The sequence below is a fragment of the Primulina tabacum genome, chromosome 16 (assembly GCF_025594145.1).
Source record: "Primulina tabacum isolate GXHZ01 chromosome 16, ASM2559414v2, whole genome shotgun sequence".
In the NCBI taxonomy this organism is placed as follows: domain Eukaryota; kingdom Viridiplantae; phylum Streptophyta; class Magnoliopsida; order Lamiales; family Gesneriaceae; genus Primulina; species Primulina tabacum.
In genome coordinates this window covers 29,049,991-29,069,007 of record NC_134565.1, presented here as the reverse complement: position 1 = coordinate 29,069,007, position 19,017 = coordinate 29,049,991, and the positions used below count along the sequence as shown (strand labels likewise).

General features: G+C 39.1%; 2 protein-coding genes and 1 long non-coding RNA gene across 6 annotated transcripts; 1 reads left to right on the top strand and 2 right to left on the bottom strand.

Annotated features, from left to right (window-relative positions):
• Positions 1–264: 264 nt before the first annotated feature.
• On the bottom strand, positions 265–3,699 carry LOC142528467 (uncharacterized). The gene is made up of 3 exons (XM_075633519.1): positions 1,572–3,699; positions 1,281–1,484; positions 265–539 (listed from the first exon to the last, which is right to left on the bottom strand). The coding sequence occupies exons 1-3, from the start codon at positions 3,697–3,699 to the stop codon at positions 265–267; spliced, it is 2,607 nt and encodes an 868-aa protein (XP_075489634.1).
• A 10,133-nt stretch (positions 3,700–13,832) lies between these two features.
• Positions 13,833–16,375, bottom strand: LOC142529885 (uncharacterized). Of its 4 annotated transcripts, XR_012815978.1 has the most exons (4): positions 16,207–16,375; positions 14,569–15,208; positions 14,384–14,453; positions 13,833–14,008 (listed from the first exon to the last, which is right to left on the bottom strand). XR_012815978.1 is itself a non-coding variant. In XM_075635576.1 (2 exons), the coding sequence occupies exon 2, from the start codon at positions 15,105–15,107 to the stop codon at positions 14,685–14,687; it is 423 nt and encodes a 140-aa protein (XP_075491691.1). In that variant the 5' UTR covers positions 15,108–15,208; positions 16,207–16,375; the 3' UTR covers positions 14,526–14,684. The 4 variants fall into 4 exon arrangements, 3 of the variants coding, with proteins under 3 accessions (XP_075491691.1, XP_075491693.1, XP_075491692.1); XM_075635576.1 differs by lacking the exons at positions 13,833–14,008; positions 14,384–14,453 and having other exon boundaries at positions 14,526–15,208; XM_075635578.1 differs by lacking the exons at positions 13,833–14,008; positions 14,384–14,453 and having other exon boundaries at positions 14,526–15,181.
• A 1,216-nt stretch (positions 16,376–17,591) lies between these two features.
• Positions 17,592–18,362, top strand: LOC142530012 (uncharacterized). Its single transcript, XR_012816010.1, has 3 exons — positions 17,592–17,868; positions 17,953–18,040; positions 18,140–18,362. It is a non-coding gene; the product is annotated as an uncharacterized LOC142530012 (long non-coding RNA).
• Positions 18,363–19,017: the final 655 nt, after the last annotated feature.

The window sequence follows — 19,017 nt, the reverse complement described above, 5'->3', positions numbered from 1 at the left end:
TTCTCACAACAATCCCAGATTCATCAGTTTTGTTTTTAAAAATCCATTTGGTTTCAATAACATTCACATTATCAGGTCTGGGAACCAAATCCCACACATCATTCCTAACAAATTGTTCAAGTTCCTCATGCATCGCATCAACCCAAAATTCATCTTTTAAGGCTTCATTTATATTTTTGGGTTCAATGAGTGAAACAAAACAAGAATGACTTACTTGAGAGTATACGGAAGTCATGCATACTAGACCCATCATTTTCCGATAATCTACCTTCTCCTTTCTTCTAGTTTGCATTCCTCCAAATCCTTCTCCAATGATCTGAGATGATGGACTATTTTTCTGAATCTTACTGGGAATATCAATTCCTCATTGGTTACAACATCATCATTTTCAGTATACTCTCCTGGTTCATCATTTGATTCTGCCAGTGCATGTGTTGTCTCAGGTGTTACAACACCGGCTGCAACATCTGTGTTAGGCAATGTCTCACTTATGTTCAGTAGCCCATCAATATCATCCTCGATTGTTTTTCCCGTTAGATCTGCAAGATCGTCAAAAACAACGTTAATAGATTCCATAGTCATTCTTGTTCTGAGATTATACACGCGATATGCACGATTATTGGATGAATAACCAAGAAATAAACACCTGTCACTTTTAGAGTCAAACTTTGCAAGATGGTCTCGGTCATTCAAAACATAACATACACACCCAAAAACATGAAAGTACTTCAGGTTTGGCCTCTTTCCCATGATGATTTCATAGGATGTCATAGTAGAACCACTCCTTAAGTACACACGATTTGAAATATGACATGCTGTGTTTAAGGCTTCGGCCCAAAATCGTTTTGAAATATTCTTTGAACTCAACATGACCCTAGCCATTTCTTGTAGTGTCCTATTCTTCCTTTCGGCTATTCCATTTTGTTGAGGAGTCTTAGGGGCCGAAAATTCATGAGTTATCCCTCTCTTTTCACAGAATGATATAAAGTGTGAGTTTTCAAATTCTTTACCATGGTCGGTCCTTATCTTACCAACCCTCAAATCATGTAGATTAGTAATCTTAGCATTTAATTTCTTAAAAACAGCAAATGTGTCGGATTTTTCTCTAAGAAAACTTACCCATGTAAAGCGAGTGAAATCATCCACACAAACACATGAATACTTCTTACCTCCAAGGCTTTCCACTTCCATTGGACCCATAAGATCCATGTGCAAGAGTTCAAGACACCGAGTTGTCCCAAAGTGTTGCAACACTTGATGGGGAACACGTGTTTGCTTACCCTTTTGACATGCACCACAAACATAAGGAATTCCAGAGGATAAATTAGGCATATCTCTCACAGCATCGTACTTACCAAGGTTCTTTAATGTCTTGATGTTTGAATGACCCAATTTTTGATGCCACAAGTTTAGTTCACTCACTTTTGAATGATTGCACACAGGGTCCTCTCCAAGTTGATAACAATTGTCAGCCGACCTTGTACCTGTCAAAATACATGTATCAGTATTATCAAAAACTTCACAATTGTCTTTATCAAACTTAACATTTAAACCATCATCACAAAGTTGACTTATGCTTATTAAGTTTGAGTTAAGTCCTTCGACATAAAGCACATTGTGTAGACTAGGTAGTCCATCAACATTCAAGGTCCCTTTGCCAGCTATTCTTCCTTTATCACCTCCACCATACGTCACATGACCATTCCTTAGTTCAACATAGTCAGTCAAATATTCTTTAGAACCTGTCATGTGGCGTGAACAGCCACTGTCAAAGTACCATATTCCTGCAATGTTAGTTTTTAACGAAGTATAAATAACAGAACATTGAATATTAGCCTTTGGCACCCAAACCCTTTTTACCGATGGTTTCCTATTGGCAGTGTTACGCCGGGTGTTGTATAACACCTGTGGCAACACCTGTTCAGATTCCCATCTTTTGTAGTCATCTCTCAGTTTAAGACAGTAGGGTTTGATATGACCAGGTCTAAAGCAATAGTGGCAGATAAAGTGGCGTTTTCTGGACTTGGACTTCTTTGTAGATATTTGCCTCTTTGATGAAACACCTTTTTCAGTGTATGTAGCATTCGAGATTTCAGCACTTCCTTTGACAAAGACAGTTGGTTTTCTTTCAGTGTTGGAAGACTCTCCTATTTCAAACTGGTGATTCGTATAACCAAGTCCAGCTTTGTCATTCTTTCCAATCATCAAGAGTGAATCAAGTTTGGATGAACTTGAATTAGGCTTCGCAAGAATTTGAGTTGCTTCTCCAAGCTCTTCCTTGACTTTACATAATTCCAGATCTTTCTTGCTCAATATTACTTCAAGTCGTGATACTTGTGACTTCAGCTCAGTGTTCTCTTTGGAGAGAATTGGATTCACTTTATTTCTTTTGATCCAGTCTTCATACAATTCTTCATACATTGTCTGCACACTTTCCAGAGTGACTTCATCATCATCTACTTCTTGGTTTTCAGACTGACTTGATTCACCAAGGGTTGTAGAATTAAGACACACTGAATTTGAAGAGATGTTGCGACCAGGTATTGCAACACCTGTGGCAACACCTAAAGGATTGATTTGCATTGAACGCTTCTCCTTGATCACAGCAGACAACGATGTGTGATTTTCAGATTCATTTGATCCTTGATCATCATCAGACTCTTCATCACTCAAAGTGACAGCCATGCCTTTGTTTCTCCGAAGTCGATTGGCACACTCATCGGCATAGTGTCCAAATCTAGAACACTCTCTGCATTGTACTGAGTCCAAATTTCTGACATTTGATTGAATTTGCAATTCAGTTTTTGGTCGAAATTGTCCTTTCATAGGAGTAAACTTTTGAGCTTTTGCAGAAGTGGTGATATTAGGCAACACAGATTTTTGTCCAATTTTCTTCTTCTCTCTCAATTTCTTCAAGTAATCACCGAATTTCTTAGTAATTAGAGAGATAGAATCTTCACCTGAATCAGATTCATTCACTTCTTTAGATATTTGAAGGATTTCATCATAAGAGTCAGTTGAAACTTCAAGGGCTATTGTCTTCCCTTTATCCTTCTTTTGTAAATCAAGATTCATCTCAAAAGTTCTGAGGGAACTCATTAATTCATCCAGGTTGATTGTTGAAGTGTCTTTAGATTCTTCAATTGCACAAACTTTGACATTAAATTTCTCAGGTAGAGATCTTAAAACTTTGTTCACCAATCTTTCATTGGACATGGGATCTCCAAGACTGTGAGCTTCATTAGAAAGGTTTTTCAACCGGCTATCATACTCAAGAATAGACTCCTTGTCCTCCATTCTCAGGCTTTCAAATTTTGATACCACCATCCTTAGCCTAGTTTTACGCACACTCTCGGATCCTTCACAATGTTTCTGAAGTATATCCCAAGCTTCTTTGGCACATACACAATTGGTGATTAAATTAAACATCCTTGTGTCAACAGACGAGAATATAGCATTGAGAGCCTTGAAATTAAAATTTGACGTTTGCACTTCATCGATTGTCCATGTACTTTTAGGTTTGAGCCGAGTGTCTCCATCAGCATCCTCAATCTTTGGTGGACTCCAACCATCAAGTACACGCTGCCAAGCTCTTTCTTCAATTGATTTAATAAAAACCCTCATCTTTACTTTCCATAATGCATAGTTTGATCCATCCAATACGGGAGGTCTAAAAACAGTGTTTGTTGATGCTTCCATGATCTTTTTCCACCTGGAAAACAAAACAAAACAGGATCTCACTTAGTAGCGTCAAGTGGAGGCTCTGATACCAATTGAAAGTTCCGTTTCCACAGAGTGAATGTGACAAGGGTGAGTGTTGTGTGTATCAGAATGTAGGTGTTGTGCGTAGGTGTTGTAACACACACGACAACATGCAGCGGAAATTATAGTTTGACACACTAACACGCAACTTGAATGATAACAATACGAGATACGAGAGATAAATTATGCACAAGTATAAAATATTTATGCGGTGCCTCAGGGCAAAATAATTCACTAGAAAACTTGTAAGTTTACAAAAACCAATACTAGTGAAAGAATAAAACAACTCCCTTATTAAGGCGAGTAACAAATTGCATCCTAAACCTCTAACAAACCGTATAACCAAAATACATAGGATGCATCAACTGAGAAGTGAAAAAGTTTTCAAAAATCAGCGCACTAATCAAAACAGTGATTAGATGTTGTCTTCAGATGTTGTCAGCACTTCACAGCAACACTTTATCAACGACGCGATATTGCTTCAATCAGAAAACATTTTCTTCGTACAAATGCATCTCTGTCTCTCCGAAAGTTTTATGCTCTATATCGTCCCTCTCACTCGTTTCTTCTTCTTTGGGTCCTATTTAACATAGAAACGCAATTTCATTAGGAAACAAACTCTTTTTAAAACAATGATAATATCTTAAAGATATTAAGATATCATATCTTAAAGATATTATGATATCATATCTTAAAAATATTATAAGTCATATCAAATATAGTCTTATATCACATATTGAATTTATACGAGATCATATCATCAATTTCGAGATTATTCTCATGTTTAGAAAGACAAAATATTAAAGATAAAAAAAGGAAAATATATCAAGGAATAAAATTCCTTTCAGCTACATTTAGTGGATTCAAATTTCAATTTTAGTAAGCTATCGTTGTTTTTTTAAAATTCTACTATCTTTTCTCGATGCTTAAAGTGCTGATGTGGTATTGTTGTGAGCAGTGTCAATAACAATATTCATGATTAAAAAAAACTAAAATTGTCAAAAATCGAAAGATACATGATTAAGACAAAAATTCGATAATATAGATGATCAAAATTACAACAAGAGAAACATGACAAAAAATACAGTATTCCCTTATTTTTATTATTAAATGAAGATTATATTATTGAATTTAAGCTAACTATAACTATTACGGTAATAGAATAGGGATTGACTTTATAAGTCAATGTATTTGCATATTTTGCAGGTTACCATGCTTCTGCCACAAGTGTAAAATCCAAGATTCGGTTGTATCTTGATAGTATTTGTAATTTTGGAAGGGATAATTCTATCGTGTGCAATATTTCGAACCCAAAAATTAAGATAATATCGTGTATTATTTTCGAACTTATGAGCAGATAAAAGACCTAAGATTCGAGATAATATTGAGATACCGGGAATGTCAAGCAAAAAATAATAAAATCCCAACAATTCGAATATCCATAGTGTATATACTATACAAATTTCGAAATTACTTGGCTGAAAGATTTGGAATTCGGTTATCACCCAAATCACGGATAGATCACGATTCGAGATAAAAGATTTGATTCAGAATTCAAACGCGCGATATCACTCGATTACGATAGCAGACAACCCCTATAAATAGGAGGGCCCTATAGCTCGAAAATTACACCTCATAACTCACCAAATTTTCGAGTTCTCCGTCTTTAGTCGCCGTAGGATTTTCGAGAACAGCGAAGCGCTGCCGCCATCCAGCCGCCGAAGAAGGAAATTCGAAATTCTAGTGCAAGAAAACCCCTTCCTTTCACATTTTTCCAGCAAGATCTACTGTAAGTGGGCTGTTTTAAATGCTTAAAATTTTGGTTTCATGCATATGAATTTTCGGTTTTTGCATGTTCAGTTTTTTAAAAAGTCGGTCGAGCTCCGTCTCCCGTCTATACGTTTTTACGAAAGTTGTTACGTGTATGTGTTGACACTGTGAGGATTCCCTGAAAATGGGAGGAATTCCAACATATGGTCCTTAACGGTGGGATAGAACCGTTTTATGGCCTCGCCCCCTTAGAGGATTAAAATTTAGGGACTGACGTCAGTATACCGTTAAAAGTGAAAAATCGCAGTGTTGTTATGTTACGGATACGATGTTACGATTATGTAAAGCATGCTGTATTTATATGTATGTTTCGAAAATGTTATAAAATTGTTATGTTGTGTTCAATATCCCCCATTTGCTGAGTAGTTCCCAAAATACTCACCCCCCTTACAACATGTCCCAGAGAAATCCGAGGAGGAAATCGAGGAGGAGGAATCAGAACAATTCTGGGGATGGTGATTCTTCGAAATGTAGTATTAGCCATGTTATCTTTATTTCGAATTTCGTTGTTTTAATTTCATGTAAGACGTTTCCACATTAGTTATTTCAGTTGTGAAGACAATGTTTATTTTGTTGAAATTATAAATCATAAACTGGTTTCGGTTTATACTGTGCTACAAAGGCTTGTTGTTTCGATTGTGTGATTGTTAAACAACGCCGGTGTCAAACCCGAGTCTCGGGCGTGACATTTAAGTAGTATCAGAGACGCCAGGTTCATAATCCGGGTGGGAAGGAATTTTTACGAAAAAAAAATTTTCGGTGGAATTTTTACTCGAGGCCGACGCTATCCCCTCCGAAACGGCCCAACGAGCGATTTTCACCACTTCTTCGTGAGTTAGGGGTCGAAATCGCCAAATTCCTTCGTTCAGGCCTCCGAAACCCCGTTTTTGCCGTTTTAGGAAAGTTTCGTAACCCCTATAACTTTTCGTAGAAAACTCCGAATTCGATTCCGTCAACTGTTCTGGAGTCCTCTTGACATATGCTTCGAATCCATATGTCTATCTCAAAACTTTCCATTTTTGGAAACTTTCGAAAATTTTGTTATTTTCCCGTACATTACTCTATTTGACCCTGATATTTTATTCTGTCATAATTATTCTGAACATTTCCTTTTTCTTTATTTCAGGAAATGGCCCCATCAAATCCCCGAGATTCTGTACTCGTGTCCAAGCTGCCATCCGTATGAAGTAGCTTGCCCTTGATAATCAGTCGCGCTTGATTAAGCGACTTAGAGCCCGATTAGGCGAGAAGAGACGAGAGATTCAGACTCTAGCCACGGAAAAAGAAGACATAAGGGTCCAGCTCAATAAGGCGATCTACCAGGGAGAGCTGGTAAGGATAACATGGACCTGAGAGACGCCATAGAGTGAGGCATGTATAGAGAGGGAAAGCTGCAGGAGGATATGGAAAGGTACCGTAAAGAGTTGGAAGAAGAAAGGCAGCTAAATGCTAGAGGTAAGAAAAGACTGGAGAAATTAAGTGATGCGATGAGCAGCCTAGCAAATGTAAGCCACCGTTTGACTCAACAGGGGGACATGCGGAAGAACAAGGTAAAGCAGAATAAGACGGAGCACGAGCAACGCCAACAGCATGCTAGTGATCTGTTGGACGAGGCAGAAGCCGAGATTCAGGGGTTGAAGACGCAAGTGGCACAGCTTGCTGAAGAGAATACCCAACTCACTCATATGGTAGAGCTACTACAGGAGAGGAGCCGGAGGAAGAACCCGTAGAGATAGAGGCCGTTGGAAATGGAGAGATAGTAGAATAGAGCGTTTTAGTGGACCATTCTAAGCAGTTTATTTTCATTGTTGCTATGTTTTCTTTTCAAAAAAATTCAGTACATTATTTATTTCCCTTAGATTGGTCATGTTCATTTATTTTGAGAAATCAATAAAATATTTTATTTGTTCCATTGATTTCAATTAATTTCAGCACAATTTATTGCATGAATCTACTCGTACTACAAATTCATAGAACTTGCAATTGTAGGAAATGGCCGGCAGACCCCCGAGACAGAATCGCAACCCGCGTTATGCGAATACCGACCGCGAAGGCAGACAGGAGAATGTACAAGAAAATGGACCGCCACCTGCAATCAACCTAAGCCGAGCTGATCTCATGGCCATAGCCACTATAGTGGCGACAACACTGCAAGGGTTGGGAAACCCAAACGCCAATCAACCTCCACCACCACCACCTAATGGAATCAAATTTCATTACGAGTCCCTCCGTAAGAACAGGTGTCCGACATTCAGAGGGGACGCCGATCCTGAAGTTGGCCAGAGTTGGCTAAAGAGTATCGAGACTCAGTTGAGGCTACTGGAAGTTCCCGATGCACTCAAAGTTGATGTGATCGTGCCTTTCTTGGAAGACAAGGCAGCTAAATGGTGGAAGCAGTCTCGCCAGCCATGACCGCTACTGGACCAATCACATGACGAAACTTCCGAGAAACATTTCTAAAACAGTACTATCCGGCTGAAGTCAGATTGCAGAAGTTAAGTGAGTTTGAAAATCTCACTCAAGCCCCAGATATGTCAGTAGTGGAGTATACATCGCAGTTTAACGCCCTTGGGTCTTACGCTCCGACAATTATGGCAGACGAAGTTTTGAAATTGCACCGTTTTAAGAAGGGGTTGAACAGTAGAATCTAATCAGCCCTAGCAGTCTACCAACATGCGAATTTCTCAGACCTGATGGGCGCAGCTATCCGAGCTGAAACTGATATCCAGCGCAGGGAGAAGGAATTTAAAAACAAAAGGCCTATGAGTAGTTAATCTTCACATAACGGTCAGACTTTCAAGAGGCCTAACCAGTTCGGTGGACCATCTAAAGGGCCTTTGCCTAACTCAAGCTACCAAGCTATTAAGCCTTGCCCAACTTGCCACTTACGACACCTGGGAGAATGTCGTAGAGCGAGCGGCGTCTGCTTTGGATGCGGGAAACAAGGACATCGCATGGCAGATTGTCCAGACGCCACCAACAGAACAACTGGACCGGGTAAGGGAGACGAGTCAAATTCAGGGGTGAATACCAATAAGCCACATGAGAACAAGCCTAACGCCAGGGTGTTTGCCATGAATCAAGAAGAGGCGGACGACGCCAATGAAGTCGTATCAGGTATCATCCTAATTCAAAAAGTACCTGCTTATGCATTGTTTGACTGTGGTGCTACACACTCTTTTGTGTCTAAGAGGTTTGCTAAGAAATTAGGACTTAAGCCCGAGTCACTAGTTGAGCCTTTTCGAATAGCCACACCTACAAGTAAGACCATCAAAACTCATGAAATTCACAGAGATTGTAAGATCAGTATAGCTAACCAGACCTTCAGTGCCGAATTGATACAATTAATTATGGTCGACTTCGACATCATTCTAGGGATGGATTGGTTAGCCAAAAACAATGCAATAGTGAAGGGAAAAGAGTTAAACTCCGAACCCCAAATCGTAAGGAGATCGTGTATCATGGTAAATCCAAGGAACAGAAATCACTCCTTTCCGCTTCCCAAGCATGGAAGGCCATGAAATCCGGAGAAGACATCTACCTAGCCATGGTCAGCGAAGTGCAAGGAGAAGTCGAACTGAGGATAGAAGACATCCCAGTGGTATGTGAGTTCCCGGATGTTTTTCCAGAAGAACTCAAAGGGACAATCCCGGACCGCGAAGTTGAGTTCGAAATTAATCTAATTTCTGGTGCAGCACCAATTTTGAAAGCACCTTTCAAGATGGCTCCAGCTGAACTCAAGGAGTTAAAGGAGCAACTCCAGGAATTGCTAGACAAAAAGCAAGTTCGACCGAGTGTGTCCCCATGGGGAGCACCAGTACTCTTCGTGAAAAAAAAGACGGGAGAATGAGATTGTGGATTGATTATAGAGAACTGAACAAGATCACTATCAAGAATAGGTACCCTCTACCGAGGATAGACGACCTATTTGATCAACTTAAGGGAGCCGCAGTCTTCTCTAAACTGGATCTGAGGACTGGTTACCACCAACTGAAGGTCAGGGCTGAAGATATCCCCAAAACAGCTTTTCGGACAAGATATGGACACTATGAGTTCACAGTGATGCCTTTTGGACTGACCAATGCACCTGCAGCCTTCATGGACCTAATGAACAGAGTGTTCAAACCATTCCTAGACCGATTCATAGTGGTGTTTATTGACGACATCCTCGTCTATTCTTCCAATGAGAAAGAGCATGAAGAACACCTCCGCCTTGCACTACAGACTCTGAGAGAGAATGAGCTCTATGATAAGTTTAAGAAGTTTGAGTTCTGGCTGAAGAGTGTATCCTTTTTAGGACATGTGATCTCTGAAGCAGGAGTATCAGTGGACCCCAACAAAGTCGAGGCAATTACAGAATGGCCAAAACCTAAAAACACCACAGACATCAGGAGCTTTCTTGGACTGGCAGGTTATTACAGAAAGTTCGTCGAGGGTTTTTCTTCAATCGCCATACCACTGACTGACTAAACTCATTCAGAAGAATTCCAAGTTCATCTGGGACGAAGGTTGCGAAGAAAGTTTTCAGACATTAAAAGAAAAGCTCGCATCCACGCCACTACTAATCTTACCCACTGAAGATAAGGAATTCACCATCTACAGTGACGCATCTAAGGAAGGTCTAGGATGCGTACTCATGCAAGAGGGAAGAGTGATCGCCTACGCATTAAGACAGTTGAAACAGCAAGAGCAGAACTACCCTATGCATGATCTTGAACTAGCAGAAGTGGTCTTCGCTTTAAAAATTTGGAGGCACTATCTCTATGGCGCCAAGTGCGAAATTTTCACAGACCACCAGAGCCTCAAGTACTTGTTCACCCAAAAGGAATTAAACATGAGGCAAATGCGATGGATCAAACTACTGAAGGATTACGACTTGACTATAAGTTACCATCCAGGTAAAGCGAACAAGGTGGCCAATGCTCTGAGTCGTAAAAATGGAGGCAAGATCACTCTAGCTTCACTCTTCGTTCGGCCATGCCTGCAAGAAACCGTCAAGTTAAACCAGGACCAGGACCCCGAGCTAAAGAAACTTAGGGGACAAGTCGAGGGCGGAAAATCTCAAGATCTGCAAATTGATGACAAGGGAGTCCTATGGATGAAAGGACGACTGTGGGTACCAGACAGCGATAACCTTCGCCAACAAATACTGTCAGAAGCACACAAGTCCAAATTCTCGGTCCATCCGGGGAGCACAAAAATGTACAGGGATCTTAAAAGGAATTTTTGGTGGAATGGAATGAATAGAAACGTGGCAGAATTTGTCGCTAAATGCCAAGTTTGTCAGCAGGTCAAAGCAGAGCACCAGCGACCTGGAGGACTATTGCAACCTTTGGAGATACCTGAGTGGAAATGGGAGCATATCTCCATGAACTTTGTGGTAGGGTTGCCGAAGTCGAAACAAGGTCAGGACGGAATATGGGTAATTGTAGATAGACTTACAAAATCTGCACACTTCCTGCCCGTTCGTATGAACTACAATCTGGACAAGTTGGCTACACTGTACATGGACAATATTGTACGAATTCATGGAGTACCAGTGAGCATCCTGTCTGACAGAGACCCAAGGTTCGTCTCACGTTTTTGGAAGAGCTTCCAAGGGGCCATGGGAACGAAAGTTACTCTTAGCACAGCCTATCGCCCTCAAATCGATGGCCAAACCGAGAGAACAATTCAAACCCTGGAAGACATGCTGCTGCGCCCTAGAATTCAGTAGCAATTGGAGCAATCATCTACCATTGATCGAGTTTGCTTATAATAACAGCTATCACAGCAGTATTGGGATGGCTCCATAGGAAGCTCTGTATGGAAGAAAATGTCGGTCACCCTTATACTGGGACGAAGTGGGAGAAAAGGCAGTAGTAGGACCCGAACTCGTATAGATAACAGTAGACAAGGTTACAGTCGTCCGAGAAAAACTCAAGACCGACAAAAGAGTTGGGCAGACCTGAAAAGAAGGCCAGTAGAATTCATCATTGGCGAGAAGGCCTACGTAAAAGTCTCGCCTATGAAAGGAGTTGTTCGGTTCAGTAAAGCTGGGAAGCTAAACCCCCGTTATGTGGGACCCTTTGAAATTTTGGAAAAAGTGGGCACACTGGCATACAGACTGGCACTGCCGCCAAACATGTCTAGAATTCATAACGTTTTCCACGTGTCCCAACTACGGAAATACATCTAAGACCCAAGCCACGTGTTGGAAGTGGAACCACTCATGATCGAAAGTAACTTGGGAGAAGAGCTGAAGTACGAAGAAGTTCCCATCGGTATCTTGGACACCAAGGACCAAGTACTAAGGCGACGAATCATTCCCTACGTCAAGGTGCAATGGTCTAACCACACTGAAAGAGAAGCCACATGGGAGCTAGAAGAAAGGATGAAGAACCAATACCCGTACCTCTTCATAAACCAAGCCAACCCAAGTTTCGAGGACGAAACTTCCCATAAGGAGGGAGGGATGTAAAATCCAAGATTCGGTTGTATCTTGATATTATTTGTAATTTTGGAAGGGATAATTCTATCGTGTGCAATATTTCGAACTCAAGAATTAAGATAATATCGTGTATTATTTTCGAACTTATGAGCAGATAAAAGACCTAAGATTCGAGATAATATTGAGATACCGGGATAAAGGTCAAGCAAAGGATAATAAAATCACAACAATTCGAATATCCATAGTGTATATACTATACAAATTTCGAAATTACTTGGATGAAAGATTTGGAATTCGGTTATCACCCAAATCACGATAGATCACGATTCGAGATAAAAGATTTGATTCAGAATTCAAACGCGCGATATCAATCGATCACGATAGCAGCCAACCCCTATAAATAGGAGGGCCCTATAGCTCGAAAATTACACCTCATAACTCACCAAATTTTCGAGTTCTCCCTCTTTAGTCGCCGTAGGATTTTCGAGAACAGCGAAGCGCTGCCGCCGTTTAGCCGCCGAAGAAGGAAATTCGAAATTCTAGTGCAAGAAAACCCCTTCCTTTCACATTTTTCCAGCAAGATCTACTGTAAGTGGGCTGTTTTAAATGCTTAAAATTTCGGTTTCATGCATATGAATTTTCGGTTTTTGCATGTTCCGTTTTTTAAAAAGTCGGTCGAGCTCCGTCTCCCGTCTATACGTTTTTACGAAAGTTGTTACGTGTATCTGTTGACACTGTGAGGATTCCCTGAAAATGGGTGGAATTCCAACATATGGCCCTTAACGGTGGGATAGAACCGTTTTATGGCCTCGCCCCCTTAGAGGATTAAAATTTAGGGACTGACGTCAGTAAACCGTTAAAGGTGAAAAATCGCAGTGTTGTTATGTTACGGATACGATGTTACGATTATGAAAAGCATGCTGTATTTATATGTATGTTTGGAAAATGTTATAAAATTGTTATGTTGTGTTCAATATCCCCCATTTGCTGAGTATTTCCCAAAATACTCACCCCCCTTACAACATGTCCCAGAGAAATCCGAGGAAGAAATCGAGGAGGAGGAATCAGAACAATTTTGGGGATGGTGATTCTTCGAAATGTAGTATAAGCCATGTTATCTTTATTTCGAATTTCGTTGTTTTAATTTCATGTAAGACGTTTCCGCATTAGTTATTTCAGTTGTGTAGACAAAGTTTATTTCGTTGAAATTATAAATCATAAACTGGTTTCGGTTTATACTGTGCTAAAGACTTGTTGTTTCGATTGTTTGATTGTTAAACAACGCCGGTGTCAAACCCGAGTCTCGGGACGTGACAACAAGAACTCAGATTCATTGAATTCCTGCCCCTACGGCTACACGAACGCATGCACCATGATAAATCCCAGATGATCGCAAATATCCACTCCAGTACATAACTCGAATAAAAACCACCAACTTTCTGTAGAAAATATATACATCCATTCTAGATAAAATTGTTTATGTTAGCACTGTAAATAACACAACATATCCGTATGGCATTCACAAACTCCTCCACAACATATTCACAAGATTGATCTCGGAGTTCTCCTAAGAGTTAGGCTTTTCGAAAGTCATCGTATTCATTCAACCTGAGAAAATGTTCACATGACCTTGATTATACATACAAGACTGTCCGTCCATAAACTATGAATATGGGAAACTGATTGTCGGATGGCACAACTCCATCTAGCTAAATATATTTTATTGAATACATGCCATAGTGAAAATCAAACAGGGAATCGACTATAAAAGAGTTTCATGCAATTCCATAACTAAAAATATGGGACATGATGCAGCAAAAGACTTGTTTTCAACTCCCGTGTATATATTGTATTTGACACATCCCAAATCAAATGCAAAAATTACAACATGTCAGGAAGACAAGTGCCAAATTCCTTAAATAAAGGGGAGGTGAAAGCAAAAAACCCTGCAGCGAAATCAAGGAGTCCTCCAACCTCAACCCCAGCCTGCTGAACCAAGTTGTGTATAAAGTCTGCGTAGAATAAGAAAGAAGCACAATTGGAACATGGAAGGACCAAGATAGCAACATTCAGAACTTCTCATCTGCTAATTCCTACCCACACATCCATGAGTTTGCAAAGCATAGTTAGCAAATGTCACATTCTTGGGATATAAATATCAGGGTTTCAGAGCTGATATTTTCAAATGCAACAGATAAGTTATATTTAACAATTCGTAAAGACATTTTAAGCATGAGACCTCCACAGAAACTCTATGCATCAATGTTATAGAGAGTTCTAAATTTTAGTAAAGTGATCATGATCAGGAAAACATTACAGTGCAAAAGGCAATAGTTGAACAAAAAGTAGCAATGAGCTGACCTTTTAAAGCTCATCATCCTCAAACAAGTCCTCAAATCGAAATAAACTCCAAGAAAAATCCGCAAGTCAACTCAAAGCAGGTGCGAATTTGATTGTGATTGTATTTTAAGGGCAGAAAATATCATATCAGAAAAGTTCAACATGAAATTGAAACATTTCCCATTGTAGAATGATTCACTACTCACCCCAACAATTAACTGAAAGAGTCCAGAACAGGACCCTTAAAATTTCTGTTAATAATGTCACGTCTCAGACAAATCTACAGTGAGACAAATCTACAAACACAACGTGCAATAGCTATTCAAAATACGATCTTTTCACTATTAGAATCTTTCGGGTATCCATTATACTCCAACTTTACATTTAAAGTAGCGGAAATAGCCCTATATTTCAACCTTAATGAATCCATAATATCAGAAACTGACTCGTTTTCTGGGTCAGAAATTGGGTACTTGTGAAGCAACTCATCAATCTGCTTGATGGTCTTCTGGATCCTGACAGAAAAGCAAGCTGGGTCAATCCGAATTGCGGAGTTCCAAACATTAATGCAGCCTCTGTAAAAGCCCAATTCCTCGCCAACTTCAAATCCGGTTTTCAAACCCACTTGACAGCCTTCTTCTTTTCCGGAAAGCAATCCATCTGCATAGCCTTCATTATAGCCCTCTTTGAAATGGGTTTCTTCTAAATTAAGAGAGGATTCGAATATGTCCTCAATGGAGTCCATGAAATCGTTGGATAATCAGACCAGTTCCCAGGTCTCAAATTGACTTTTTGGTTATATTTTTTCGTGCAGTCACGCTTCAGAAAGACGAGCTAGATAAAATCCTATATAATTAACAAATGCAAGTAAAATGATGAAACAATACAGACATAAATACTAAATACCAACATTATCAGGATGGACAATTTTGTCATTTTTTTCTATAGTAAGTGCCACATAGCTTCAAATAACATAATTAATATCTTCCAAAAAGCCATAAGCAACAAAGAGCAGCAATTGCTTTTTCCTCTGTGTGTGTCATATGTAGCTATCTAAGTGGCAAAGTGTTGGGTGCAATAATTGTCTTTGCTTGGTAGAGCGATCGAACCGTGGTGCTTGAGCTGATGTGCGATTTAAAAGATTTGAGTTGCACCATTACCAAGCGCTTTAAATTTGAAGGAATTGATTTGCATTTTTAAGTTGACACTTGGTTATATCAAACGCAATCATAAAATGGAAGGAACACTAAAAATATTCCAATCAATGAAATACGAAAGTAATCCAACCAAGTTGCAAAAGTTTATCCTGGTGGTCTCATGATGAACCATGACAGAACACACTTTCTTCGTTATGTTATTCGAGATTGAATTGGATATATTCTTTTCGGAATTGTTGTAGACAAGAAAACCAAGTTTAGTCACAAATTTAGGGTGGGGGAGACAAACAAACAAACACAAGATCAATGCACCCACGTCCATATGCAGTCAGAATGATTTCATACCCAAATTCAAGGAAATAACTTACAACCGTTGTCAGTTTGGACTTAATCACTTACATAATTATACAGGGAAAAAAAAGAACATTACGGGGTTCGTGTGAGTTGTATAAGCATGCGTGAGTGCCAATTTTCATAGAAAAAAGAAACCCAACAAAGTAATCAACTCCCAAACACTAAATTAAGAGCAGAATGAAGCCTAAAAACAGATTGGCTTACAACTTAATACACAATACTCCCAAAACCTTAAAAGAATCGACCCTTTTCACATCAAAATCATCTAAAGGCATAACAAATCAAACCCAGACAAGGAAAGGCAAAAAATTATGTGAAAGCAACGATCTTTACCCTCCATAGATATAAGCATCCATATCTGACGTCGTCCGGAAGCTGAAAAACAAAGTCTTTAACCTCGTTTATATTGATAAACACGAGAAACCCATATGCGTGAAGAGGGGATCCATGAAGTAACGGGGCCTACGTGGGTTTTCCAGAACCCGAATCATAAATTTTTCTCTTATATATTCTTATTTATATTTATTTATTTATTGATGTATGTGCTCATAAATTGAGAAGCTTAAATTTAAAAATTCAGGGTCAAACAAAAGTCATTAATAAAATGTTCCTATATATATGATATCCGTACATTTCAATAGATATTCCATAGGAAAATTTTGAAAAATAATATTGGTCTGTTTTTAAATAATAATCTTCCTCAAATTTATTTGAATTCACTTATTTAATGGGTTTTTTTAAAAAAATAATTTAAATTTAAAATTTTATTTCAAAACTAATTTGAAAAAAAAAATGTTTGCACAAATAATGCAATCCGCGCTTGGTAAGCGCGGACGCTGCCTACGTGGAGGACCTTCCGCGCTTACCAAGCGCGGACGGTGCTCCACGTAGGAGCGTCCGCGCTTATCTTACCTGATTCCTTCTTCGTTCCTCACATCCTCTTCTTTCCTCCTCTTATCTTTACTCTTTCATTCTCGCATTCATCGGTTTCTCAATTCCTCACCGAAAATTTTTTTGACGAAGCTGAGAAGATTTAGAGCATAGTTCAGAATGGCAGATAATCGAAATCCAGAAGATCCCAGTGTCCTCTATTTACAAGCGACACATATGTCATCAAGCGTGTCTTCGTTAACAGTTGATGATATTGTCAAAGTGAAGAGGTCAGACCATTTGATTTGGAAGTTGTATACTGATAATTATTTACACAGGCGTGTACTCGCATATTTAAATCATATGGGTTTTTATGGAGTTTTAGAATGTGGCTCTCAAGTTCTTGATAATCATTTGATTACTGCGCTTGTTGAACGTTGGCGACGCGAGACACACAAGTTTCATTTTACATGTGGTGAAACAACAGTGACATTACAAGATGTTTCAATAATCTGGGGTCTAACAATTGATGGTGAAGCAGTAACTGGAGTAGATGTGTCACATAAAGTTGAGGAATGGCAACACATATGTTTGGATATGTTGGGATTTTTGCCAGCATCAAAATATTTGAAAGGTGGTCATCTGTCTGACTGCACTACACGATCATTGTATATCTAATCTTGTTAATGATGAAACTTCAGAAGTAGATGTTGTGAAATTTACTCGTTGTATTGCGTTAATGATTATTGGATAAATAATGTTCCCTGACTACCAAGGAGGGTCAGCTAGACTTATATTTTTGCAACTGCTACGAGATGTTGATAACGTGAAGTCTTATAGTTGGGGTAGTGCAGTTTTAGCATTTCTATCCCGTGAGTTGTGTAACGCGTCACGTATAGAGAAGACTACAATGGCTGGACCTTTATATGTCCTGCAGGTATCATTAATGTGATATGAATATTTAGCATAATATTTTGGTTAAATTTGTTAATTTTTTTATTATTATAAGTAGGTATGGGCATGGAGCAGGATTAAATGTGTTAACCCCGATCGAAATGGGTTAACATTAGTTGTACCTCCCGTTGATCCAGATGCTTTCATTCCAGTTTCTCCATATGGTGCACGGTAATGTTTAAAATTTATGGTGGTAATATCATATATATCTTGTCTATTTTGTTGATATGTAATTTATTTTTTTTATAATTGTAGGTGGAAATATGGATTTAGTTACACACATTCGCCAACACATTCTGTAAGAATTATAAGGGATTCTCTAGATTGTATGAATAATAATGAGGTATTATAAAATGTTAATACGTAATATTGATGACACGAAGACTATTTTGTTTTGATTTATTAAATGAATAATGAATTTTAATTTACTTTTTTTTTACAGTTTAATTGGAGCGTATACCAGAAAAATGACATAGATGTGAAGACGATTATTGATTCATACGATAACAAAATATGGCGATGTGTTTGTCCCCTTATATGCTTTGACATCGTGGAGATGCATCGTCCTAATCGTGTAATGCGACAATTTCGAAGACGGCAATCAATTCCAAGGTCTGCCGTCGACAATGACGATATGCATAATATCACGAGAATAGGACATCGAAACACCGATTAGAGAGAGTATCATAGAAATTCAATTGAGTTATGGAATAATCGGCTCAGATATGTTTGTAAAGGGGTGCAACACGGGCAATCGATGCAAACGGACGAAGACTACTTTCAATGGTACAATCGAATAACTGTGCGCACCATATCACCTGCAATTAATGTCGTTGGTTTTCAACCACGTCCGTGCAATACTTTTGTTGGAGAAATGAATGTTCAACAAAATTTTAGTACGCCTTCTCCGTTTTCGCATCAGTCATCATTAGGATGGGGAAGTGACATGGTTAGCCAACCAAGTGGGTTTGCAGGAGACTCTACGATTATTACGTCAACTGAATTGAATATTGCAGGAATCTCTAATACTCAACCTGATTTTTTCAGTGATCCAAGGTTCAGTGATTTTCGTCCGTTTGGTCAAACTGATTTTCAGACTCCTTATTGGTCCAACACACAAAGTTTCACGAATTTGCTTAACGTTGGACCTCAGCATATTGTGCATGACACTCGACCACAGAGGAATGTTATTTCCCCTGTCACTTATCCAGGTTACTCAAATGAGGAAATTCCTGAAAATGTAGGATTGCGGAGAGGGACGAGAAGACGCAATCCACCTGATTGTAGAACAGGAAGCCATTTGTATCATTTTAATTATGA